The sequence below is a fragment of the Mauremys reevesii genome, linkage group 10 (assembly GCF_016161935.1).
Source record: "Mauremys reevesii isolate NIE-2019 linkage group 10, ASM1616193v1, whole genome shotgun sequence".
NCBI lineage: Eukaryota > Metazoa > Chordata > Testudines > Geoemydidae > Mauremys > Mauremys reevesii.
Window position 1 is genome coordinate 1,161,434 of NC_052632.1, and position 26,562 is coordinate 1,187,995.

General features: G+C 59.6%; 2 protein-coding genes across 2 annotated transcripts in view; one reads left to right on the forward strand and one right to left on the reverse strand.

Moving 5' to 3' along the window:
• Positions 1–791: 791 nt before the first annotated feature.
• Positions 792–8,899, forward strand: IDH2 (isocitrate dehydrogenase (NADP(+)) 2). The gene is made up of 11 exons (XM_039491631.1): positions 792–927; positions 2,895–2,986; positions 3,672–3,837; positions 4,277–4,437; positions 4,596–4,739; positions 5,246–5,382; positions 5,974–6,125; positions 6,306–6,418; positions 6,684–6,781; positions 7,063–7,155; positions 8,061–8,899. The coding sequence occupies exons 1-11, from the start codon at positions 816–818 to the stop codon at positions 8,146–8,148; spliced, it is 1,356 nt and encodes a 451-aa protein (XP_039347565.1). The 5' UTR covers positions 792–815; the 3' UTR covers positions 8,149–8,899.
• A 1,054-nt stretch (positions 8,900–9,953) lies between these two features.
• Positions 9,954–26,562, reverse strand: part of ZNF710 (zinc finger protein 710) — a 44,026-nt gene continuing 27,417 nt past the window's right edge. The window contains exons 2-5 of the mRNA XM_039491630.1: positions 15,634–17,119; positions 12,859–13,050; positions 12,218–12,392; positions 9,954–11,087 (exon numbers count right to left, since the gene is read on the reverse strand). Of these exons, the coding sequence (XP_039347564.1) occupies positions 10,915–11,087; positions 12,218–12,392; positions 12,859–13,050; positions 15,634–17,091 (1,998 nt within the window). The 5' untranslated portion in view covers positions 17,092–17,119 and the 3' untranslated portion in view covers positions 9,954–10,914. The remainder of the gene's footprint in view (positions 11,088–12,217; positions 12,393–12,858; positions 13,051–15,633; positions 17,120–26,562) is intronic.

Genomic DNA, 26,562 nt, shown 5'->3' on the forward strand with positions numbered 1-26,562 from the left:
TTTGGGGCCCTGTTCCAGCAGAGGGGGGGAGGGGGCTGAGAGGTGGGACCCCCAATGCCCCTATCCAGGGCTCCTTGCCAGGAAGAGAACCAGAGACAGGAGATGGAAGGGGCTGAGCTGGTCCAGAGATACAGGCCCGGTGGCCCGGAGAAAAGAGCTGGGGGAGAGGGCTCGGAAGCAGCAGTGGAGGCGCTAATGGTGGGGGGGCAGATGCCCACCCCAGGTCCTGGGGGAGGGTTATGAACAGACTGTGAAATCACCTGTTAGAGACGGGGTCATGGTCCCTCTCTACCTGAGCACATCTGGGGGCCTGGGTCTAACTGGGGAGGGGGATCAGGGTGTGACTGGGGGCTTGGGGGCAGAGGAGGGATCGGGGTCCGGGTCTCCCGGCGGGGGAGGGTCCGGCCCGGGGGCAGAGGGGGCTCCGGGTCTCCGGCGGCGCGAGTGGGGCAGGGGGGTCTCCCAGCGGAGGCGAGTGTCCGGTGGGAGCTCCCGGCGGGGGTGTCCGGGGAGAGGGGGAGTCTCCCGGCGGGGGGGCAGAGGGGGCGCTCGGGGTCCGGGTCTCCCGGGGGGGGTGGGCGCAGCCAGGCCGAAGGGACGCGAGACCCCCAGGCCCAGGGCCGGGGCCGGGGCCGGGAACAAGGGACGCACGTGGCGCAGGGAGCGGCCGGGCCGGGGGCCGCGCTCCGCCCCGGGGAGGGGCCGGGCCGCGCCGCGCCGCCCAATGCGCGGAGGCGCCAGGCCGGGCGGGGCCCGCTCACGTGTCCCGGCCGCTCCGGAGTGCGCGGCCAGCGCTGCCCGGCTCCTGTCCCGCGATGGCGCGATACCTCGGCGCAGCCCCCGCGCTCTGCCGCGCCGCGCCCGGCCTGAGCCGCCTCCCCGCCGCCCTGGCCCCGGCGCCGGGCGCGCAGCAGCCGCGGCGCCACTGTGAGTCGGGGGCGGCCCCGGGCGGGGGAAGGGCGCGGGGTGACTTGAAGGGCAGAGGCGGCTGCCGGCCCGGCCCGGCCGAGGGGAGCTGGGAGGGGCCCCCGCGCGCGCTCCCCCCGGGTGGGTCCCGGGCCCCGGCTGCTCCCCCGACGCTGCCGGCGACCTTGGGCCGCCCGGGCTCTGCCCCGCCTAGCGGCGCCGGGTCCCCGGGGCTGCCCGGCGTCCGCCCGGCCTTGTTCTGCGCGGGGGGTGGGTCTCCCCAGACCTGCCCCGGGCGGCCAGGTGCTCGGAGCCCCCGCCCAGCCCTGCTTCCGCGCCCGACGGGGCCGGGTCCCCTTGGCATCCCGCGCTCCCCGCCCGACGTGCGGTGCTGGGAGCTCCGGCCCGGTGCCCCGCTGTCCGTCCCGCGCGGCTCCCTGGAGCGTGGCAGTGACACTGGCCCTGGCAGCAGCGGGGCTCCGGGGCGGGCTGGGACCTGCTCCCTCCGCCGGGGCGGGCGGGGTGCTCGCCCCGGGCCCGGGGGGCCAGCAGCTGCCCTCCCAGAATGGCTGCAGCTCGCGTGGGAGCTCCGTGGGCCGGGCCCGCCTGGGCCTGGGGCTTGCCGTGCAGCTGGGGCAGAGGACGTCTCGCTCCGGCCTGGGAGCTCCCCGGGAGCAGTGGTCTAGACAGGCCCAGGCTGCAGCGCCGGATGCCTGGGTCCTAGTAACCCCCGTAACCTGCGTTCAGAGCAGGAGACTGTTCTCCAGCCCCCTGCTCGGCCGGTCTGGGTTCTGGGGTCCTGCTGGCCGCGTTCTCTGGTGTGACCCAGGGCACCAGGCCTGGCTCTCCGGGCTGCAGATCTCGGGCACTGCTGGCGCCCAGCCGCGGGAAGCCGGTTCTGGGCTGTTCAGCTGGTGACCTGTGGGAAAGGAACCTGCTCCGCTAAGGTCGTCCAAGGACTTCAAGGGCATCGGACCCTTGGGCCTGGCCTAGAGCTCTGGATTTCAAGGGGCAGGAGGGGGAAGAAAGGGGCTTCCAAAAGCCTTGTGTGCGTGGCCCCTGCTGTGAATTCTGCCTTCGTCCCCTCCCCCTCTGGGCTGTGAAATGGAACAGGCCCCTTTGTGCCATGGCTGGCAGTGGGCCCGGAGCTGCCTGGGAAGGCGCTCGCCCTGCTAATGCCCTTTCCGAGCTGTAGAGATCAGCCCTGGGTCTCTCTCCCGGTGGCCATGTGGGTGCCTGGGTGCATTCCCCTGCTCTGCCCAGCTGCACTGTGTGCTGGAGGCTGGAGATCAGCTGCCTTCTGCTGCAGCTCATGCGCTGGGAGTGGAAGGGCTGGTTTCTCGCTGCTCGGAAAGTCTGTGGCTTAGAGCTGAGAGCAGGGAGCTGGCAGCAGGCCCTGGGCTGGAGTCAGGATTAGAGTCTCCCAGCGTGTGTTTAATTCACTTTCCCTTTAGACGGGATCAGCTGCCGCCCTGGATCCCAGGCGAGAATGAGCCGCACTGAGAGGCCGTTCGTGTGTCCCTAGGTCACCGCCTGGGCATGTGGAGCAGCGCTTTGCCCTTGGTGCCAGCTGGTGGGAGGAGAGGGGGGAGGCATGATGCCCCATTTGGCCAGGCAGAGTTTGGGCTGGCTGGGCTCCAGAGGCCCCCGTCCCTGGGTGACGCGTGCTGCTGGAGGAGCCTGGCAATGTCTTGATGGGTTCCCTTGGGGCAGTTGGAGCTGGATCTGGCCCCTGACCATGGGGCTTCTCAGTTCAAGGAGCTCTGGCTGCAACCCAGCGTGTTTGAATCAGGACGGGGAATTGCGGAGATAAACCCGGACAGGGCTCCCTCGGCTGGAGGCTGGGCTCCCTACCTCCCACGCAGCCGCCCGCCCAGCCTACGCTGCTGCAAGCTGGGGGCGGCTTGGGCCGGGCAGATGGCTGGGGTCAGGGGCAGCCTCTGCTCCCAGGTGGCAGGTGCTCTGACAGCCATGGTGCTTCTGCCTAGATGCTGACAAACGGATCAAGGTGGCCAAGCCAGTGGTGGAGATGGATGGGGACGAGATGACGCGGATCATCTGGGAGTTCATCAAGGAGAAGGTAGTGCTGGGGGCAGTGGATGGTCTGCGGGGTGGGAGAGCTCTGTGGTGGCCCCCCGTGTGGCATAGGACCCAGGCTCTGGGGAGGGGGATGAGACTCGTTTGCCTCCTGATGCTGGGTTCTCTGCGGGCGCGGTGACTGGCCAGGTTTCACATACACCAGCAGCTCAGGTCCATGCCCCCATCCCTGCCGCCTGTGGGCGAGCTGTCGGCTCCCCTTGCTACTTCGGCAGCACAAATGTGGCCAGAACACAGGCTTTGTCTAGGCGGCTGTGGCTGGTGGGAGTGCTGGGGTTTCTGAAGCTCCCAGGAGAGGATGCAGTCTTGCCCCATGGATCCCGGCTTCCCTCGAACCTGCTGCTGTCCCCAGCCAGGAAACAGGTGTCTGAGAACCTCCCCTCGTGGGCTTTGCAGCTTCCTGAGTGAGAGCCCGGAAGTGGCCCCAGCTGCGGGAGGGGAGCGGAGCGGCAGCACCAAGGCGGCGTCACTGCTTCCTGCCCTCAGCCCCAGCGCGTCTGTACCGGGGCGAGGGCGTGGCTCCAGGAGCAGCCTTCCCAGCCCCCGTGGCAGCTCGGACACAGCCCGCTGGGCTGCCCCACTCCCTGGGTGCCAGTGTGTTCTGGGCACCCCGGCTCCATGGCACAGTGCCCCCACTGAGCACACCCTCTCCCCACCCTGTCCTCCAGCTGATCCTGCCCAACGTCGACGTGCAGCTGAAGTACTTCGATTTGGGCCTGCCAAACCGGGACCAGACGGACGACCAGGTCACCATCGACTCGGCGCTGGCTACCCAGAAGTACAGCGTGGCCGTGAAATGCGCCACCATCACGCCTGATGAAGCCAGAGTGGAAGGTGCAGAGGGCAGGCTGCCGGGGAGGGGGCGGACAGGGGACCCTGGGCAGCGAGGCCACATCTCACTATGGAGTGGGGCTCGGACTCCATGTGAGCTGGGCTTGGGGGGCTGGGCTGCTCACTGTGGGGCGCTTGCTGTACTTGTTCCTGGGGCCTGTGGAGGGGCAGCTCCAGCCTCTGGGTTCTCGTGCTGCCCAGAGTCCCTGGCTGGGGCAGGCAGAGGCACCTCTGTCTGCTCTGCCTCCTGACTGGGTCCCAGCACTGACCCCGGTGCAGACAGATGCCGTGGTTCTAGCAGTCCCTGGGCAGCGTGACACCTACCCGTGCTGCTGCAGGGGCTGGCTTGGGGTTGGGCTGCCAGGGTGCCTGGCGGGGGAGGGGGCTGTGTGTGTGTGTGTGTGGGGGGGGCATGGCACATCTTACCCCCCCTTGATTTTAGAATTCAAGCTGAAGAAGATGTGGAAGAGCCCCAACGGCACGATCCGAAACATCCTGGGCGGGACTGTCTTCAGGGAGCCCATCATCTGCAAGAACATTCCCCGCCTGGTCCCGGGCTGGACCAAGCCCATCACCATCGGCAGACACGCCCATGGCGACCAGGTGAGCCTGCCGCTGGGGGGCTGGGGGCGGCTGGATGGCGGCAGGCACTGTGTGCCCACGGCGCAGCAGGGGGGTGCTGGCAGCGACTGCAGGCGGGGGCTCGGGGCGGGTGGGTGCAGCGGTTGCGGAGCGTAACTCTTTGGCCTGTCCCTGTTCAGTACAAGGCCACGGACTTCGTTGTGGACCGGTCCGGGACGTTCAGGATGGTGTTCACCCCGAAGGACGGCAGTGCCGCGAAGGAGTGGGAGGTTTTCAACTTCCCCGGCGGGGGTGTTGGCATGGGCATGTACAACACGGACGAGGTGAGAGGCAGGCGGGCGCTGCCGGGGTGTTCGCCAGGCCTGGCACTGCGGGGAGGGCCTGGGGTGGGAGCAGCTGTTGCTGGCAGCCCCTCTTGGCATGGGGCTGTGCCCTTCCTGGCTAGCAGGAGCCCCGTCCGATTCCCCTTCTGGCCTAGCACAGCCCTGAGGAGCCAGCCCGTGGCTGCAATGAGGGGTCTGGGCCGGGGCTGTAGGCTGAGTGTGGGAGCCAAGCCCTGCCTGGGGGACGGGCTCCTTCTCTCCCCTGGGCGCTGGCAGTTGGACTAAGTGACCTTAACACTCCCCAGCCCCCCCCCCCCCCCCCCACACACAACTGGTGAGTGACGCTGCCCTGCTCCTGCCTCGCCCAGACGAGGCCTGAGCCCATCGGGGGCTGCCTGGACCAGGCCAAAGGCAGCTGCCAGGAGCCTCAGCTGCCCCCTCCCCTGCCCCGTGGCGCCTGCAGCTGGCGCTGAGGGAGTCACTGGCCGGCCCTCCCTCCCTTGCAGTCTATCTCCGGCTTCGCGCACAGCTGCTTCCAGTACGCCATCCAGAAGAAGTTGCCCCTCTACATGAGCACCAAGAACACCATCCTCAAGGCCTACGATGGGCGCTTCAAAGACATCTTCCAGGAGATCTTCGACAAGTAGGGCACGACCTGTCCTGAGCCCTTCCCTGCGGAGTCCCTGAGCTGTGCCCCCGGCACTGCCCCCCTCCCTACAGCGCCCCCTGCTGGGGGGCCTGGCACAGCCCCGCTCCCTATAGCGCCCCCTGCTGGGGGGCCTGGCACTGCCCCCCAGCCCCGCTCCCTATAGCACCCTCTGCTGGGGCAGGGCCTGGTCCAGTCCCGCTCCCTACAGCGCCCCCTGCTGTGGGGGGGGACGGACCCTGGCCCTGCCTCACTCCTTACAGCGCCCCCTGCTGGGAGGGGGCCCTGGCACTGCCCTCCTGCCCCGCTCCCTACAGCGCCCCCTGCTGAGGAGGGCAGGACCAGCATACTGTATGGTAGCAGCCCTGCAGGAGTGGCTCTCTGGGGGCAGTCCAGGCTGGAGGCCAGGCCCTGGTGCTATTATTTCCAAGGCCCATGAAGCTGTTTATAGCCAGTGTCTAGAAGCAGCCACCCTTGGGGAGATGCAGAGGGGTTTATGGGATACCCAGCACTGCACATCCTGTCTGAGCTGTGGGGGTCTCTGGGTGGGGGCAGGGGCTCCCGGTGACCCCGCTCTCGGCTCCCCAGGCACTACAAGACGGAGTTTGACAAGCTGAAGATCTGGTATGAGCACCGGCTCATTGATGACATGGTGGCCCAGGTGCTGAAATCCTCCGGCGGCTTCGCCTGGGCCTGTAAGAACTACGACGGGGACGTCCAGTCGGACATCCTGGCCCAAGGTAATGCTGGGTGTGGGGGCCACCACACCCAGCCCCTGCTGTGGGGAGGGGCTGGGGGCTGAGGCCCTGCTGCTTGGCCTGGCTGGTGAGGGCAGCCTTGTGCCCAGGGCATCTCCCTGCAGGATCTGCCAGTGCGGCCTCCCGGGACTTCTCCTGAGCGGACTCTGCCTTGTGTTCTAGGGTTCGGTTCCCTGGGCCTGATGACCTCCGTCCTGGTGTGCCCCGATGGAAAGACCATAGAAGCTGAGGCAGCCCATGGCACTGTCACCCGCCACTACCGGGAGCACCAGAAGGTGGGTGCTGCCCCCGCCTGGGCCCAGTGCAGTGCGTGGAGAGTCCGTGTTCACCCCCCGGGTGAGGGAGGGGCTGGGGCCGGGGCCTGGCCTATGTCCCTGCCCTGAGCCTGCCAGGTGTGGGGTGGGATCCAGGGTCCCTCCTGACAGCTCTGCGGGGGGAGGCGGGTGCACTGCTTACTGCAGGCTGCCCAGAGCCTCGGGGTGCTGGGTCGGGCCAGTGTCTCCCTGGCACTAGGTGTTCTGATGTTCTGTCCCCCCACAGGGACGACCCACCAGCACTAACCCCATTGCCAGCATCTTTGCCTGGACGCGTGGCCTGGAGCACAGAGGCAAGCTGGACAGTAACCCGGATCTCATGACGTAAGCATTGCGCCGGAGCACCAGCCTGGGGGCAGGGCTGTAACTCTGTGATCCTGGAGCCTTGCCTCAGCTGCTGGGGGGCTGACACCCTCTTTGGGGCTAATGTGGCCTGTGACTGTACCAGGCCCCGGGTTGCTTGTGTGGAAGGAGCCTGGCTGGCCCCCGTGTCAGGGTAACACGGCTCCTTGGCCAGCCCTGAGACCAGAGGGCCTTCGGGAGGACAGGCTGCAGCAGGGAGGGAAGGAGGGGTGCAGGCTGTGACCGTGCTGTCTCCCCGCCAGGTTTGCTCAGACTCTGGAGAAGGTCTGCGTGGAGACGGTGGAGAGTGGAGCTATGACAAAGGACCTCGCAGGCTGCATCCATGGGCTCAGCAAGTGAGTGACTCATGGGGGGGCTGAGTGCTCTGATCACACACTGCACTGCTGCTCCTGCTGTCCAGCTCCCACCTGCAGCCCTTCAGCACCACCAAAAGGCCAGTGCTGCAGGGGGTGGGTGATACCTTTGTCCCAGCCAGCTCTGCAGCACCTGCAGCCTGAGCTGTCGGGCTTGTGGGGGTGCTCTTGTGCTGGGAATTGGGCCCCAGTGGCTCTGGGAGGAGCTGGAGGCTTGACTCTCACACAGCAGATACAGTGGGGCAGGAGGCTGCCGGGGCCTGTGTCCGCCCCCGGTCAGCCAGGCCAGCCGCCCCAGGGGCTGCGCTGGCAGTGGGAGAGGCTGCCGGGGCCTGTATCCGCCCCCGGTCAGCCAGGCCAGACGCCCCAGGGGCTGCGCTGGCAGTGGGAGAGGCTGCTGGGGCCTGTATCCGCCCCCGGTCAGCCAGGCCAGCCGCCCCAGGGGCTGCGCTGGCACTGGGAGAGGCTGCCGGGGCCTGTATCCGCCCCCGGTCAGCCAGGCCAGACGCCCCAGGGGCTGCGCTGGCACTGGGAGAGGCTGCCGGGGCCCGTGTCCGCCCCCGGTCAGCCAGGCCAGCCGCCCCAGGGGCTGCGCTGGCACTGGGAGAGGCTGCCGGGGCTGCGCTGGCACTGGGAGAGGCTGCAGGGGCTGCGCTGGCAGTGGGAGAGGCTGCCGGGGCCTGTGTCCGCCCCCGGTCAGCCAGGCCAGCCGCCCCAGGGGCTGCGCTGGCAGTGGGAGCGGCTGCCGGGGCCTGTGTCTGCCCCCGGTCAGCCAGGCCAGCTGCCCCAGGGGCTGCGCTGGCAGTGGGAGCGGCTGCAGGGGCTGCGCTGGCAGTGGGAGCGGCTGCAGGGGCAGTCCCCCCTGACCCTCTGCCCTTGTCTTTCAGCGTGAAGCTGAACGAGCACTACATGAACACCACGGACTTCCTGGACACAATCAAGAACAACTTGGACACAGCCCTGGGCAAGCAGTAGAGGCGAGGGGCTGCTTGGGGTGGGGGTGGGGGTGTCCGTCCAGCTGTAGCGGCACCAGAGCCAGGCGGTTTACCTCATTTTTAACAGGTAGGAGCTAATGCTGCTCTGAGCTCATGGACTGGGCCCAGGAACACTCAGATTAGTTTTTATAACGTTTTTTAAAGTATTTCTAGGAGCGCGAGTGCCAGGGCCTTATGGCCAGGCCTGGCCAGCGCTGCCAGTCGTGTGCTTAATTTATGTAACCTCCTCTGACCTCATGGTGCCAAGTGTAGCTAATAAACCTTTTCACCCAGCTGCCCTCCTGCTCTCTGCTGCCCAGAAAGGCTTAACAGGTCCCTGGCACGTTGCAGCTACTCCACCCCCCCATGGTTGCCTTGCTGGCCCCGGTGACACATTCCCCTCTCTGGCCGGCTGGGCTGGGCTGGGCTGGGAGGCCCTAGCAAGCTCCCACATTCGCCTGCAGGGCCAGGCCTGGGAGCTCACCCAGGTAAAGGCCGTTACCTAGAAGGATTGTTAAACAGCTCTCCCAGGGAGAGAGCGTTAGTGCCTGTGCTGTGCACACCGTGCAGTGACAACAGGAGCTGCACACACTGCTGCTGTCCTCCGCTCAACCTGCCTCTCGGCCCCCGGGCCAGGCCTGCCTGCGAGGGCTCGGAGCAGCTCCTCTAGCAGAGGCTCTGTAGAGAACTTGGCTCCACCTTCCCTCTTCTGGGCTCAGCTGTGCTGCAGCGCAGGGTGAAGGCTGCAGGCTGGTAAGTGGGGACACAGGCGGCTTGCAAGGGGAGAGGAGCACCCCGGACCCTGCAAGGAACGTGGGCCAGCACTGGCAGCTAGGGCTGAATTGATACCTAGTTCTTGAGCAGCTTTGAGAGTCCCTCAGCATTGTTGTGGCAGGGGGAAAGTGACCTCAAAGCTGGAGCTGCCAGTGGCTGAGCTCCCCCCGTAGGGCCTGGCCAGGGCATTGCTCAGCAGGCTAGGTTAGCTTGGCTGTGGCCTAGCCCCTGCCCCTCCCCTGGGGCAGGGGGGAGCTGATGCTCACCTCCCAGCTGGGGCCTGGTCCCTCTGTGCTTGCACTGGGCCAGGGCCACATAGTCCTGAGCTGGCAAAGTCTCTTCCCATGTGTTCAGCCCTGGAGCCCTCAAAGAGCAGCTGCCCTGCCAAGCGCCAGCCTTGCTTGGACCATAACTCTGGCCTCGACTGCTGCCCCAAGCCCATGCAGGGGGCAGTATGGAGGCAGGGTCTCTGCTTCTCCCCACAGGCTGCCTTCTCCAGCCCAGCAGCCAGTGCTGGGCTTTACCTCCTTAACTGCTGTTTCCACACAGTTCCAGCCTCTGTCCTCACTCCAGGCCTTACTGGATCTTGCACTTCAGGGGCAGCGCTGGCTCCCAGGCACACCCCCCCAGGCAGGTTCCTGCACCTCTTGGGCCATTGACTTTTAGCAGAGATGTCATTCCGGCTGGGCTAGGCTGGAGCCCACAGTTCCCCGTAACAGCCCCAGCTCCTGCCCCCAGGGTTAACCTCCTTGGCACCACTGCCTGGGAGGGCTGGGCCTCTGCAGTTACTCCAGCCACAGGGCAGAACTCCCCTCCCCAAGCAGCGGACTAGGGAAGGACAGTGCCTTCTTCCACCACCCTCCCCTTGGGTTCCCTAGGCCCATCTTCATGGGCAGCAGGCAAACACGGTCACTTTCCTTCAGGGAGTGACAGCACCTCAGGGCCCCACAGGGTGCCCGTGCAGGATGTGCTCTCCCCTGGGAGCCCTGCACCCCCAGCTCACACACGCGTTACACAGCTTTACAAAGGAAGGTGGTTGGATTTATCCTTTAACCGCTCAGCGCACCTGAAAAAAATAAATTACTTTCAAAATACCACCATTTCTCAGCTTTGTACAGGTCTGTCCTTTAAACACAGTGCCCAGCCCCCAGCCTCCCCCAGGGGTCGGTAAGAAAATATTCTATGTGTACAGGGCCGGCCCCAGCTCTGCTTTGCAGCAGCACCTCTGCCGGGTGATGCCAGAGCAAGCGTTCCTGGCCCCAGGGTGGGCCGAGGGAGGAGAGCGAGAGCCCCCTGTGCATGGCTGCTTCGTGGGGTGGGGGGCGGCTGCGGAGCCCAGAGGGGGGGATAAAGTGGGATTGGCTGTGGGGTGAGTCCAAGTGTCTCCTAGGTAGGATTGGGCTGCAGTCCCCACCACAGCAGACTAGGGAGGAGGTAGAATATAATTAATGCTCAGCAGGTTCTGGACCACGTCTTTCCTGGGGCTTCAAGCATGGGGGCCAGAGAGCCTCTCTTCTGGTGCACCCCGGGGCAGAGCCCAGGAGCCCCAGCCTGAGCACTATGCTCACCCTGCACGGCCGAGACCGCAGGCAGGAATGAACACAGGGCTCTCGGCTCTTCCCCCGGGCAAGGGGGGGCGCAAGAAAGGGCCCTGAGAGAGGGTGACCCAGGTGAGAGGCCTGCAGGCTCACTCCAGCCTGGACGGCCTCAGGAGCCAGGGGCTCAGTATGTCACCTCTGGGGGCTGGTGGCTGAAGGCTACCGCCTCCTGCAGCCCAGCTCCGGCCTGGCATGGCCAGGGCTCAGAGCCACCCCCGTGTCCTCCTTCACCATGGAGTGTCAGCTTCCCTGGGCTCAGCCAAGTGCCATGGGGCAGGCCCCGCTGAGCCTGGCTTTTGGTTGTGGATGCTGCAACGGGGGACAGGAGCTTGTTTTCCCCATGTCACTCCCTCTGGTGACCCTGCACCTGGCTGGGCCTGGCCCCCGTCTCTCAGCTACAACATGTTGTAATAGGCCATTTCCTTCATGGCCTGCTCCGTCAGGGCATTCTCGTCCGGGGGGTTGCCCACCCCTGCATAGTCATAGGCGTTCTCCTCGTCGTACTCCTCCATTTCCTGCTGGGCATCCAGCTCCGTCTGCTCTGCCCCGGTCAGTTCCATCATGGGATCTGGGAACAACACACACGTGTGCGAGGTGGGGCAGAGCGAGCACGGCCCAGCAGCGCACCCAGGAGCAAGGCGTTTCTGGCACCCACCTACCTTGGAGAGCTGGCCCCAAACCCTCAGGACTGCACGGCGGGCTGGGGAGCTAGACAACCGTCTCTGATGCTCCTGGCAGGTGCGGGGGGGATGCTGTCGTGCCTGCCCAGAGCTGGTCTGCCAGGAAAGGGGGGCAAAGGAGGCAGCCCCTCCCCTCACGCTCTGACCCACACTGGCAAGGTCTCTTCAAGGGCCTGGAGCAGTGGCAGGTGGCTTTGCTCTCGGGCCCAAGCTTCAGACTTGGTAACGCTGTGCCTGAGTGGCAGGCAGCACGGGTGTGCTGTGTCCCAGCTTGCGCTCACACCCAGTGGGACAGGGGCTGCCCCATGGCGTGCTGCTGTCTCTGGGGCAGAGTGACTACAGCAGGAGAGACAGGCCAGCACCCCAGGTACAATGCCCTTCTGGGGCCATGCAGATGGTTTTCCAATTGCAGCAGTATAGCAGAATCTCAGCTTTCGTTAGCGGGCGTACAGCACTAGACGAGAACCCATGACCCAGGCACAGCCCATGGAGGGAGGCTGCAGGCAGCTTGAAACAACAGCTCCGAGCTGCAGGGGTCCCACTGGAGGCTAGAGTCTGAACACTAATACTGACAAATGTCAACATCGTTAGCTATTTCACTGCAGCACCAGCCAGCTAAAGCATCTCGCCATCCCTGGGGGAGGGAGAGCCAGAGCCTGGGAATACAGAATTCCAGCCCCTAACACAGTCACCTCAGCCCCAGCCCAAGGGAGGGGACGGCGGAGATGCACCCTTGATGCTACCAGAAGCCTCAACTGCCCGAACTGCCAGCTTCCACCTGACAGCCTCTGTGCTGCAGGGACATGTGTGGGGCAGCCCACAGTTGTGTGCATCGCACACGCTGTGACCCAATGGAGGGCTAACGACAGCGGGGACCAGGAGCCTGGGACCCGCAGAGGGACCCGTGTGCAGCCCAGCTCCTCAAGCTAGTGGGTTGCCAGACAGCAGCAGGGTTTGGCCAGATCTCTTGGCAGGTGCCCTGTCAATGCTGGATTCCCCAGCAGGCCGCCACACCCACCTTGGCTATCCAGGCTGATGTCCATGACCCCGTGTTTGACCTTCATGTGCCGGCTCAGGTTGCCTTTCAGGTTGAACTTGCTGGAGCAGTAGGGGCATTTGAAGGGTTTGCTCCCTGCGTGCAGGTGCATGTGTCCCAGCAGGTTGTACATGCGGTTGAAGGACTTCCCACAAACCTGGGAACAACAGGCCACCAGTTAGCCACGCCCCAGCCCCGTCACTGCCCCCACCACCGGCCGCCTTTCCAGCAAGCCCTGCAGATTGACTACCCCTGCCTTTTCCACATCGACCTGACCTAGCCGCTCACCTTCCGTCTCATCCCTCCACCCGCACCCCCCTTCTGGTCCCGGGCTGGCGAGACGGGGTGTGAATTCTAGTGCTCGTGAAAGTGAGGGGCTCAGCACGGGCACATGCACGTCAAACTCCCCTCCCAGCGCTGCTGACAGGCCCCAGCGCGGAGCTGCGGCCCCTGCTATCCCGGCGCAGAGGCTGCAGGCCAGGCTGAACGGTTTGGGGCTGCGGAGGTGGGGGCACGGGGACCTTAGCCCAGGCTGGCTGGTGCCCTGCAGAGGTGAAACAGGGGCATGTCAGCCCCAATGAGGGGGCCACCCCCAGAAGGATTTTGGAGGCTCCCAGAGGTACCTTGCATTTGAATGGCTTCACCGGCGAGTGCACGATCATATGGGTCTTGAGGGTCTGCTTCTGCACGAAGGTCTTGAAGCAGATGTGACACTGGTACGGACGGACGCTGGTGTGTATGAGCATGTGCCGCTTCATGTTGGCCTGCAGGGTGAACTCACGCCCACACACCTCACACTTGAATTCTTTCACACCCTGAAAGGGTCACAGGAATCGTGAGCACGATGGGAGCACACTGAAGAATACCACACAAATGGAAGTGAACTGTCTGAATTGGAGCATGCATATTTAGTGGGGACCAGCTCAAAGGACTGTGGGGAGGCCCCCCCCAAGTCCATTGAATGGGAGGCTCCCTGCATGGAGCACAAGAACGCCTCTGGCCAGCTCAGGCATGTTCAGCGGCACATCAGTCTCCCCCAGTGACCGTGAGGGGCACGGAGCAGAGACCGGGGGATCTAAGGACTTGCCTCTGCTCCTAAGAAACTGCTGTACAGGACACAGAGCATAAGGAACAAAGGGTCAGTGCGACCAACTTGTCTGCACCTCCTTCAAAATCTTTCCTGTTTCCTCACCCACCCCAGCCTTCTCTGTCTTCTGCATAAAACAGACACAGGGATCCCCCAAAGCCCACCCACCTTCCCTGCGAGCTGAGCCCAGGAGCCGGAGAGCCTGTGTGGGGAATCCTGCCCCCCACCCCCTTTACTCCTGGCTCCCCCTCAGCGGAGCAGGAAGTGCCTCTGGGTGCATTCGGCACCTCCTTTGGCAGGAGAACATAAACATAAGAACATAAGAACGGCCGTACCGGGTCAGACCAAAGGTCCATCCAGCCCAGTATCTGTCTACCGACAGCGGCCAATGCCAGGTGCCCCTGAGGGAGTGAACCTAACAGGCAATGATCAAGTGATCTCTCTCCTGCCATCCATCTCCACCCTCTGACGGACAGAGGCTAGGGACACCATTCTTACCCATCCTGGCTAATAGCCATTTATGGACTTAGCCACCATGAATTTATCCAGTCCCCTTTTAAACATTGTTATAGTCCTAGCCTTCACAACCTCCTCAGGTAAGGAGTTCCACAAGTTGACTGTGCGCTGCGTGAAGAAGAACTTCCTTTTATTTGTTTTAAACCTGCTGCCTATTAATTTCATTTGGTGACCCCTAGTTCTTGTATTATGGGAATAAGTAAATAACTTTTCCTTATCCACTTTCTCAACATCACTCATGATTTTATATACCTCTATCATGTCCCCCCTTAGTCTTCTCTTTTCCAAACTGAAGAGTCCTAGCCTCTTTAATCTTTCCTCGTATGGGACCCTCTCTAAACCCCTAATCATTTTAGTTGCTCTTTTCTGAACCTTTTCTAGTGCTAGAATATCTTTTTTGAGGTGAGGAGACCACATCTGTACACAGTATTCGAGATGTGGGCGTACCATGGATTTATATAAGGGCAATAATATATTCTCAGTCTTATTCTCTATCCCCTTTTTAATGATTCCTAACATCCTGTTTGCTTTTTGACCGCCTCTGCACACTGCGTGGACATCTTCAGAGAACTATCCACGATAACTCCAAGATCTTTTTCCTGACTCGTTGTAGCTAAATTAGCCCCCATCATGTTGTATGTATAGTTGGGGTTATTTTTTCCAATGTGCATTACTTTACATTTATCCACATTAAATTTCATTTGCCATTTTGTTGCCCAATCACTTAGTTTTGTGAGATCTTTTTGAAGTTCTTCACAATCTGCTTTGGTCTTAACTATCTTGAGCAGTTTAGTATCATCTGCAAACTTTGCCACCTCACTGTTTACCCCTTTCTCCAGATCATTTATGAATAAATTGAATAGGATTGGTCCTAGGACTGACCCTTGGGGAACACCACTAGTTACCCCTCTCCATTCTGAGAATTTACCATTAATTCCTACCCTTTGTTCCCTGTCCTTTAACCAGTTCTCAATCCATGAAAGGACCTTCCCTTTTATCCCATGACAGCTTAATTTACGTAAGAGCCTTTGGTGAGGGACCTTGTCAAAGGCTTTCTGGAAATCTAAGTACACTATGTCCACCGGATCCCCCTTGTCCACATGTTTGTTGACCCCTTCAAATAACTCTAATAGATTAGTAAGACACGATTTCCCTTTACAGAAACCATTGCTCAAGAGTTTATGTTTTTCTATGTGTCTGACAATTTTATTCTTTAAGAACCATTCCCTTTGGGCCTGGGCTGCAGGTGCCCCAGCTGGCTGGAAGCTCCTGGCCATTCCAGTGGACAGAACGCAGACTGCTAAGCCCTGCCTGAGCCCCGTGGGCAGACCCGGCCGCTCTCTGGGGAAGGGGCGCTGGGAACGAGGGGCAGACTGGGCTCTAAGACCAATTCCAGGAGTGCTGCATTCTGCTTTGCACACAGGCTGAGCTGGGAGAATTGCTCCCGGTAAGAGGCAGAAAACACTCCAGTCTCAGGGCCAAGGTCAGAGTGGCCTGCCAGCCCCCCAGCACCCATATTGCACTGTCCCCGCCCCACAAGCGAGGAAGGCAGACCCCAGAGTCCCCCCCACAAGGGAAAGGAGGTCACACAGCCCCCTGGCAACTCAGACGTCCTTTTGTCCTACCAACAAATGAGTCATCAACGCAAACCAACAGCCAGCTCGAAGGGCTAGATCCCTGCCTAAGCCGACCCCCGATGGGGACAGGCAGAGCTCTAAGGAACTGAAATCGTCTCCTCCCCCGGCCCCTGCTCTCTGGGGCAGGGAAAGGCCTCGGACTCAGCGGCTGCTCGCACCTTGTGCGTGAGCGAGTGCTGCTTGAGGTGGTGGATCTGGCTGAATTCCATGCCGCACTCGGTGCAGACGAAGGGCCGGACGTTCTGGTGCTTCAGCATGTGGTTCTGCAGCTGGCTGCGGTAGTGGAAGGACTTGCTGCACTCCAGGCACTGGTAGAGCGTGGGCCCCTGGTGCGTGGAGAGGTGCCGCTTGAGCTGCGTCAGCGTGGAGAAGTCCAGCCCACACTCCACGCACACGTGGCAGCGCCCGTTCTCGTGTTTCACCTCGTGGGCCTTCAGCTCGCTGGGGTAGGCGAAGCCACGCCCGCAGAAGTGGCAGCTGTAGGGCTTGATGTCGCTGTGCAGCAGCATGTGCCTCTTCAGGTGGCTGGTCTGCGTGAAGGCTTTGCTGCACACCTCGCACTTGTGTGGCCGCGTGCCCTGGTGCGTCAGGAGGTGCGTCTGCAGGTGGCTGGGCTGCTTGAAGAGCTTGCTGCAGTGCGGGCACGAGTGGGGCTTGATGCCGTTATGGCCCAGGATGTGCGTCACCAGGTTGTACTTGGAGGTGTAGGATTTCTCACACATGCGGCACTGCCAGCGCTTCTGGCGGTCGCCCGCCTCCACCAAGTAGGAGTCATCGATCTGCACGTTGATGTCCAGCCGGTCCAGCTGGGCCTTTTTGTTGCGCTCAGTGTTGACTCCAGCTGTGTCTGCATCAAAATCCGCTGGCTCCTGCCACGCAAAGCCCTGCTCGCTCTTCCCCTGCTCTGGCGACTCCGGCATGGGCCCCTCCAGAGACGCAGCGTTCGCCTCAAAGCTGCACTCGCTTCCGAGGGCCTCTGGCCCCGTGCTTGCCGGAGCCCCGCCCATGCTGGCCTCAGCGTAACCGACCTGGACGGGGTCCGGACACCTGTGCTCGTAGCTCCCCAGGCCCACCTCCTGCCGCACGTGTCTGCGCAGATGCCGCAGGCGCCGGGGCTTCCTGCCAAAAGCACTGAGGTCAATCATCTTCATGGCACTGCTCTGCACGGTCTTCTCACAGCCGGACTCCTCGAGGCTGGGCGGGTGGCTGCTCTGCGTCTCCTCCTTGTTGTCGCCAGGGACGGGCACTTCGTACACCACCTCCTCCTCCGCACCCGCAGGGTTCTCATACTTGACCTTGGGCACCAGCCTCACTGGGGGCCGCTTCCTCCTCCGGGCGTGTTTTTCAAATGGAGTCTCTGCCTCCAGCCCCTCCTCCTCCGGTGCCTCGGCTGGGACGCAGCCTTCCTTCTCCAGCCTGTAAGCGCTTTCCGGGCCCTCTGGTTCCACCGTGGCAGCGTCTGCAAGCTCATTTCCTAGTCCTGGGAAGAAGCCTCCGGGGCTGATGGTTGCGCCGAAGAGCTCGTTCTCGGACACCAAGCCCAAGACAGCGGCCTGTGCCAGGGACAGCACCACCACCGCATCCGTTTGAGTTCCAGAGTCGGTGAAGCGTTCCATCTCTCACCCCACGGCTAGGCTGTCATGGCTGCAGGAACAGAGAGAAGGGTTCGTCAGCCTTTGTCAGAGCTGCATCCCACCCCACAAGCCCAGGCAGGGACCCGGTGCCTCGAGAAGCCAGTCTGCTGTCATTGTGGGTGGCAGCACAGAGGTGCTGGCTAGCAGCCACGCCCTGATCACTGCTCTGGGACAGCAGCTTCGCTAACGAGCGGAGACCAACCTTATCAAGAGTGACCACTGATTCTGGGTGCCCACCTTGGAACACCTGGGCCTGAGCGCTCCACTCCAGATGAAGCCCCTGGGAGCTCTGGCACTGAGCCCCTCGGAAAAATCAAAGCCCGCGTTAAGATGTAGGCCCAAGAGGGAGCAGTCCCTGGGACAAGCTGAGTCCTTTGGGTGTCTCACGAACCGCAGCGCGACCTTTCATTAGTGTTCTGTGCCAGCTCAGCCAGATGGACCGGTCTGAGGGCTGGGTTTCCAGTGGTGTGGTGGGGGAGATGCAGTAAAACCTCAGCTTCCCCCAATCCCCTTAACGCCTCATTCTGACAGGGGACCCCAGGGCAGGGTTCAGGGAAGGGTCAAGAAAGCGAAACGTGTGACCCGTTTGTGAGCTGCCGTAAGGTCCTTTCTCCCACAAGGCAGGGCGAGGGGAACACAGCACTGCAAGGGCCGGGGAGCCATGGGACTCAGCCCGAACCCACTGGGAAGTGCCCCAGTGCACCCCTACTAGGGGGATTTTCTGTTTAGGTTCCCCGGCACGTTCCTCCCCCGGGGGCCGATGCAGAGGGCAGCATTCCCAGGCAGGACTCTCCATACAGGAGCCAAGCCGGCCCAGGTTGCTGCTGCCTCTCTTGCTCAGTGGCAGATGTCGTCTCTACTTTTCAGCCTCTGTTTCCTCGCAGCCCTCTCCACCTCCAGGCTGGGGGCCTCTCCTTTCCCTTTGGCCTTCATTAACTGCCTCTCTCCCTTGGGCCAGAGTTTCCCCAGCAATGAGTGTGCCTGGTTTTAAGGGAAATTCACTTGTTTATATTTTCTCTGGTTTCCTTCCCCTCGGCTGCACGTCCAGGGCCTGCGCTGGCTGCAGACTGATAACTACTGAACAGAAGACAGAGAGGGTCACAGAGCTAATTACAGTAACCAGAAGTGCTTCTGAAATTAGTAAAATAAAGACAGGGCACTTCTAAGAGTATGAGTGGCTGAGATACAGCAAGACAGTACCCAGCGGGCCACAAGTCACCACGCTTGAAAGGATCCAAACTCACATGGCCCCTGTACTAAAGTGTCTGATCTCCCCAAGTACGTATGCTCCCAACGCCCCTGCAGGCAGGGCAGGGCTGTGAGCTGCATCGTACAGAGGGGACCTCTGAGGCCCAGAGACAGACTGACCTGCCTAAGCTCACACAGGATATCTGTGGCAGGGCCTGGCATCTGAGCCCTTGTCCCGTGCCCTAACCTCCAGACTTCCTGGTAAAACTGACCCAGGGGCTCTCTGAATCGCCTGGGGGCATTTGTAACGAATCTGGGAACACTAGGCAGGTTCTAGAGGACTGGGAAAAAAGCCGATGTGCCAATATTCCAAAGAAGGTCAAATGGCTGCTGTGGATAACGGCAGGCCAGCCAGCCGGGTGTCAGTTCTGAGCACACTCAAGGAAAGGCTGATACAGAGGGCAGTCAAAGAATTACATGATGGCAGCATAATTCATGCCAGTCACTAGGGTTTTTATTGGAAAATAGGGTCTTGTCAATCTCTCATTTTTGAGGAGATTACAGTTTGGGTCAGGGGTAAGCAGCCTATGGCATGCGGGCTCTGCATTTTAATTTCATTTTAAATTAAGCTTCTTAAACATTTTAAAAACCTTATTTACTTTACAGACAACAATAGTTTTTAGTTCTATATTATAGACTTATAGAAAGAGACCTTCTAAAAACGTTCAAATGCATTACTGGCACGTGAAACCTTAAATTAGAATGAATAAAGGAAGACTCGGCGCAGCACTTCTGAAAGGTTGCCGACCCCTGGTTCGAGTGATAAAAGTGACGCTGCTGACATAACATACGTTGGCTTGGTCCCACCAACAAAAAAAATAGAAACAAAAATTTAAATATTGAGGTTTCTAGTGGGGCCCTGTGAGGATCCGCTCCCAGCTCAGCACTAGTCTGTCTCTTTATCCGAGAGATGGAAGAAGTTATACAGTAACTGCTTGTCAAATCGGCAGAGGACATAAAAACGAGTGAGTGGTAAATAATGACAGGGACAGGCCAGTTACACAGGCTGCTTGGTAAATGGGGCTCATTTAAGCAACCTGTGTTTTAACCCAGCCATACTCAAATTCATACATCGTGGCCCAAAGACCAGAGGTCACGCTTAGAAGACGGGAGGCAGTACCCTGGAATGCAGGACACCGAGAAGGTGTAACGGGAGCTAGCCAAGTGAACACACGCTCTCAGTGCAATGCAGCAGCTGAGAGCAAACCCGGCACTTGGATGCTTGAATATGCAGAGGAATATTAAGGAAGAGCCTGACAGTGGGGTTTGCCTCTGCCTGCAACATTAGTGAGCCCATCACTAGATACAGGCTCCAGTTCTGGCATTCACACTTGGAGAGGGCTCAGAAGAGAGCGACTGAGAAGGATCTGAGGTCTGGAAACCTGCCATACAGAGAGTGAAGAAACTCAGTCTAGTGTAGCCCAGAGAAGGCAAAGAGGGACTTGCTCAGGATCTTTGAATACATACGTAGGAAGGAGATTGCTGATAGCAGAGGGCTCGTCAATCGAGCCAGAAAAGGCAGAACAAGGTCCCATGGCTCGGAGCTGAAACTAGACAAACTCAGACTAGGAATAAGGTGCTGCTTTTTAAACAGTGAGAGGAACTAGCCACTGGAGGCACTTCCGTAAGGAGCTGGTGGATTCTCCAGCACAAAGGCTTTAAATCCAGACTGATCCCTTTCTAAACCGGCGCTCTAGCTCAGCCAGGAGCGATGGGCTCAGGCAGAAAGGACGGGTGAAATTCTGGGCACGGTGCTTTGCGAAATCACACTAGAGGAGCCTCTTTACCAAGAGCCCCAGGGAACTCAGCAGCATTCTACAAGGACGGTCCCAAGTCTGCCAGAGATACAGCCCAGGCTCAAGTTCACCTTGCCCTGAATGTGACACTGCTTAGGGCCCGATCCTGTTCCCACCGCAGCGAGGAGCAGAAGCAGGTGCTTTGCTTTTCCTGCTGGACACTGCTGTTGCTTGTGCTGTTCCGTGACCACTAGAGAGGAGAGGTGTGGAGCCCGGCTCCACGGGCAGGAAGGAGGAAGTGTTCGGAGCAGGAGAGAGGTGCTCACAACCGGACCAACCCACTCAGGATGGAATTTACGCTTTTCAGCTTCACATGCATCCATCTTCTTTCACTGCCCCTGCATCCTCCACCCCAGATGTACGTGTCCCTCTTCTCTCCCCAAAGTTTAACTAAACATCACCACTCAGGAATCCAGCTGCCTTCAAACCAATACAGAAAGTTCAACATACAGTTTGACTATCCAGGGGGAAGACAAGCTGCCTGTGTGCTCGGAGTGCCACGGTCCCAGGGCTCTCTCTAAACTAGCTTGCGAGTCTAACATGCAGCACCTCTCCTCCCTACGTCGGGTCCAGGGCCTGCGCAGGGCTGCCTGAGCACGTATGCTCAGAACCCACAGAGGACTGAGCTCCTCAGAGAGCTCTTGCCAAGCCAGGACCCAGAGTCTGCCATCGGAGACGTACGTGCTCTGCTAGTCTCCAGAGCAGCTGGGAGGCTGGTAAATTTGGACCAAGGCAAGTCAGCTGCGGATAAATTTCACCAGAAGCAGCAAAGAGTTTTAAGGGAGTTTGACAGCACCCGGCACTAGTTATCCAGCAGCCTTGCCTTGCCTACATACGCTTCAGCATCAAAAATTGCTTTCCAGCAACCCACTGAGTTGTCACCTACCACCCCACAGTGGAATCCATACAGGGCATCAAAGAATTACTATCCATACTCAATGGGGACCCCACTCAAAGAAATCTTTCCTGAACCCCCTCTTCTGGCCTTCAAACAACTCTCCAAGCTCATCATCAGAAGCCAGCTCCCCACAGACCAGGACCCACCAACTCAAAGCAGCACCAGACCCTGCCACAACAGATGCAAAACCTGCCGACACAGCTCCACTGCTACGGTGATCAGCATCCCCCAAGACACCTTTCAAGTTCCCTGGTCCTACACATGCCCATCACAACATGGGGTGTATCCCATCCAGGACACTGTGTGGGTGAAATCAGACAACACAATGCTCTCCAATGAGCTCACACCGGAAAATGATAAAAGACAAACACCCTGTCACCTGTGGGTGAACACTTCACAAAGCGATCACTGTCTCACCTGTCTGTCCTCACTCGCAACAGAAACCTACACAAACACCTGGCAAAATATGAGCCAGGGAGCTTAAATTCATAACTTTGCTAGACACTAAAAATCATGGACTGAATAGACAGTGGATTTATGGCTTATTACAACAGTCTGTAACCCAGCTAACCACCACCACCCTGCAGCTTTCTCCCTCCACCCCCCCCACATGACTGGAGGGGTGTTAACAGGCCACTTCACCCTGAATGGTTCCTTGAAATGTGTTAACTATTTACACTAAACAATCTGTTCCTCCTCCTATTTAGCTGTGATGCCGAGTACCTTTCCCGTGTCTTTCACCAACAGGAGTTGGTCCAATAACAGATATTACCTCTCCCCCGGTCTCTCTAGTTTCATGCAGCTGCCGACTAGGTGTGTGGAGGGTGCTTCTCCCCTGAGATGGGACAGCACAATGGCACCCTGGCATTTGCTGCACCTGTTAGAATTAGCATTAGGCATTAGTATTAGGCATTTTCTAAGTAAGGAGACTGTGCTCAACAGAAGGGGGTGCTGTTCCACTGAGCTAAACCCGGACACACGAATTCAGCAAATCCTCAGTGCAGTGCCGTCCCAAAGCCGTGCAGAAGGAAGGAAAATCAGCAGGAAGGATGTGATCATCCCCCTCAAGCCATAGTGAGTCACAGGGTCCGTTCTGAGCCATACCAGCATTGGCAAGAAGATAAAGGGCTTGGCTACACTCGAAACTCCAAAGCGCTCCCGCGGCAGCGCTTTGAAGTGCGAGTGTGGTCGCGGCGCCAGCGCTGGGAGAGAGCTCTCCCAGCGCTGTAGGTACTGCACCTCCCCGTGGGGATTAGCTTACAGCGCTGGGAGCCGCGCTCCCAGCGCTGCGGCATTGTTTACACTGGCGCTTTGCAGCGCTGTAACTTGCTGCGCTCGGGGGGGGGTGTTTTTTCACACCCCTGAGTGAGAAAGTTGCAGCGCTGTAAAGTGCCAGTGTAGCCAAGGCCAAAGAAAAGGTGCAGGGAATGGAGTGCATGGGGCGGGGGGGCACGCACTGGTGTACAAATCAGGAGAGAGGCTTTAAACAACTAAACCATTTTGTTTAAGCTGGGGAGAGGTTCTAGCCAAACTGAGCTAGACTCAAGAGTGGCTGGGAGCTACAGAGGCAGGTCCAAGGTCTGTCCCAGCCCAGGGCAGGAAGCCCCACTGCAACCACCCGCAGGCCAGCATGGCTCTGGTGCACAGCAGCCGTGCAGAACCCACTTCCTTCCAACTCTTTCAGCTCACACAATGCGAGCCACTCACTTGTTCCTTAGAACCACGGAGGCTGAGTCAAATAGCGCTCCAGTGCTGAGACAGCTTCGTTAACATTTGGGGAAACGACGGACCCATTGCCAAGTTCTGCTGCTCTGACCCAGAGAGCCTAGTCAGCCTGTGCCCTGATTTACACACAGGATCTTCTCGCTTCACAGTGCGCCACAGCAAGCTGTTTGCACGGTGCCACATCTGGAGGGAGCAGCCTTCTGATGCACCCTAGCACGAGCACATCTGTAGCTCAGGGTCCCTGCAAAAGGTTAAACAGAGCATCAAACATACCTGGTCAGTCTCTAGACTAAGTCTGGCTACTGCTCTCTCCAAAGGACAGCTGGGCACTGCTACAGCTCAGTCAGAATTCCTCCAGAGCGCCCGTTCCTCTAGCATGTGCAAGAAATGCAGAGCTGGTGAGCTAGAGGACGCAAAGCGAGCCCAGAGCAAGGATTCACCAAGCCTCCTTTACTCTACCACCAAAGGCACTATGTGACCAGAGCCATGTCAGCCTCTCCTTGGGTTCAGTGTTTGGTGGAGAAGGAACGTCTTACACAGATGTAGCTGCCTGGGAAGAATGTAAAGTCTTACCCTGGGGTGGGGGAGGGTGGCCAGTGCAGAGAAAAAAAGCCAGACAAAAAGAGAGAGAGAGAAAGAAAGAAGAGACAGAGAGAAGGAGGGGCAGGGAGAGAGTGGAGGCAGAGAAACAAAGAGAGGAGAGAGGGGGGATGGGAGACAGGAGAGAAAGAGAGAGAGAAAGGGGGATGGGGAGCCATGGAAGGAGGAAGGACAGAGCTGGGGGAGGGGGAAGGCAGACCGAGGAGAGAAGGAATGAGAAGCAAGCAGCTGGAAAGCAGGGACTGTGGTGTATGCAGTACGGTACCGTCCCCACAAGGCTTCTTGGCCAGAGTCTGCTCTGACCCGCCCTGGGGTAAATCCACAGTAACTCCTCCAAAGCGAAGGAAGTTCCTGCAGACCCACAATGCAAAATCTGGCCTCTAGGCCCCAGGGAGTGAAAGATCCCCATTCTCTGACCCACCAGTGCCCACTGACAGCACTGTTCAGAGGACTCCAGACAAGGTCACATCAGCAATATCCCTCCAGCAGGACAGAGCAAAACGTCTATTTTAACCATCCCCAGTGTCTCCTGACAGAAGGCTGGGAACCTGCAGCTACCGCGGGGTCACAGCCCTTGGGCCTGGCACAACTAGATCTCAGGGCATCAGAGTGCTGCTGGCTCCCAGCGACAGCATGACCTGGGCCAGTTCAGCTGCTGCTCCAGAGACAGCCAGGCAGTGTGTGCGGAGAGCACAGAGCACCAGGGAACCAGGCACCTGAGCGATGCAGCCAGGGAAAGTGAACTGGAGATTGCCAGAGACCCACCTTTCCTTCCCCACTCCCACGCTTTCTTCACCAGCTGTGCAACCCACCACCCATCTGACCACTTCCGCAACTGAATGTCTTGGTTCATGTTACTTGTGGACCCGCAAGGAAACCCTCTAGCTCCCCATATCGCAGCCAATTGCCCTGCCCTTCGAGGAGGGCCAGACTCTTGGAAGCCACCAGTCCTGCTCTCTACTCAGCCAAAGGAATCAAAGAAAGCAAGACACCCGCTTCCACGAGAGTGTGTGTCCCCTCTGCAGCACCGACTGACACTTGCCAGGCTAGGGAGAGAAAGACCAGGAACCAAACACAGGTCCCCAGCACAACGGCATCACCTTTTAGGCCACCTAGCTACTTCAGGACTGATCTCTGTATTGTAGATACTTCTCCATCTTCTCCTGGCCAGGTGGCGTTTCCAAAGCCATGATCCTTAACGTTTGGAGACTACTGAATATCAAACATCAGATTATCATTGCCACATGTGCTGTTTCCTCGGTTCTAGCTCATCTTGGTGTTTCACTCAGCAGATTACACCCTTACGCCCCACAGACACATCTGCCATCAAGTAAAAACCCTCCACCACCACAACCCAGACCTCCTGCCATTATTGCTAGGAATCCAGCTCCCCCTCCATTAATCTGTTTGTCAATCATCGCAGAACTCCCTCCCAGCATGCACCACGGGAGGCAGGGTCTCCAGGCAGCTGTGCCAGAAGCTGAGTGCAGAGAGTGGGATTGCAAGGACAAGAAGTGCAAACCCGAGGCATTTCCTGGGAGGAAAAGAATCTAGAGAACTGGCCTGAAGAGGCTAAGCTATATAATTCTCAATGAAAGTGATGGAGCTAAAAGCAGGCACTAGGCCCCCTTTGTAGGGCCTGAGACTAGCAGGGGTGCGGAGCCAGAGATCTCTTCCCCAGGCTTTGCAAGGAGGAATTTGAAATGATTTTGAGAGAAGAAACCAATTCCCTGTGATAATCTGGCCTTATTGTCTGGAGTACAATTGAAATCCTGATCAGAGGCCTAGCGGACCAACCCGCCTCCCCCTTACAGGCTCGTCTCCGGCTTTTGCCAGGATCATCATGAACAGAGGAGTCCGTCCCTTTCAAGTGCACACAGGGGAGAGATTCCTGCCAACCTGGTAACGATCATGGACACGCTTTTCCCAGCAGCAGCTTTAAACTGACTCCAGCCATTACACCCTATTCAGCTTCTCATTGCTCCTGGTGCCACTGGGTGAATGCTAGCATGCCCAGGAAGGGTCATGCAAAGCGACACATTCAGAACTGGGACAGGCCTAGAGAATAGAGGGCAGGGGACGATCCTGCACCATTCTCCAGGGCCGGGGGAAGAAGGCGTGGGTATAAACTAGAGGGGACCCAGCAGGTTCTCTCTCTCCAGTTCTATGGGAGCGATCCTTTCCCTCTGTGGCTGCAGGAGCACTGGGACAGCCCAAAGACAGGAGGAGGAGAGCGAATGACACACTCACCCGTGCTGAGAACAGGACTAGTGACCCACAAAACCCTTCAGCGCAGAACAAGTCGGGATTCCTACCTCCCGACACTGTCAGGACATGCAGAACTGATCCAAAAACCTTGCTTGTGTGCGCACAATTCAGTCCTTTGGACTTTTCTAGGACACCCGTCCAGGCCCTCACTTGCAAGGTGACAGGTGAGGGAGCAAGACAACTAGGGTGTTAGCCACTCGGACAAGGGAAGCAGGTTTTCCACACACACTCCACAGGGGGGAAATGGGGAATCAGACAAACATTGTTGTTTCACTTCCTCACTTTCCGTTTCCTTCTTGTGCAACTTTCTCGATTCTGCCCCAGACAGAAGCCTGGGAATGGCTCTTTTCAGCAGATTGACCGTTTGGGAATCTCCCCCTCAGCTTACATGGTGGCAGAGTGCTGGGTCAGTACAGCAGCCTGTCAGGGGCAGAGATCGGACTTCAGACCTCCCTTCGCACCACCAAGTACAAGTGCAGTTAGTGCTGCAATTCCAGCACAAAGCCGCTAAAACAGGCTGTCACGGAGTCCCCGGGTGATGCCCTGGAACTGCTCCCCACCAAGCCAGGCAGGACTCTGGGGAGCCTCCTCTCCCTTGGAGCAGCCTGTCTGCAGGGCAAGAAGCTCCCACGGCTTCACCTTCCTGGTCTCTCCTTGGAGCATTCAGCATCCTCGGCCCCTCCATGCGCTTCCCACAGCAAGTCCACCCAGGCGCGGTCCTGGGGAAGCCAGAGGGTCCTGCCCCCCACTGCGCAGTCAGACGTGACTCTCAGCCAGCCAGTAACACAGAGGTTTATTTAGACGACAGGAACACAGTCCAAAACAGGTCTTGCCGGTACAGACAACAGGACCCCCTTTAGTTAGGTCCTTCTGGGGCCCCCAGGGAGGCCACAGCCCCGTTGGGAAGCCCAAGCCCCA

Coding starts and splice junctions, on each gene's coding strand:
- IDH2 (XM_039491631.1), top strand. CDS start 816: ATGGCGCGATACCTCGGCGCAGCCCCCGCGCTCTGCCGCGCCGCGCCC. Junction 928..2,894: donor GCAGCAGCCGCGGCGCCACT/GTGAGTCGGGGG, acceptor GCTTCTGCCTAG/ATGCTGACAAACGGATCAAG. Junction 6,419..6,683: donor ACTACCGGGAGCACCAGAAG/GTGGGTGCTGCC, acceptor GTCCCCCCACAG/GGACGACCCACCAGCACTAA.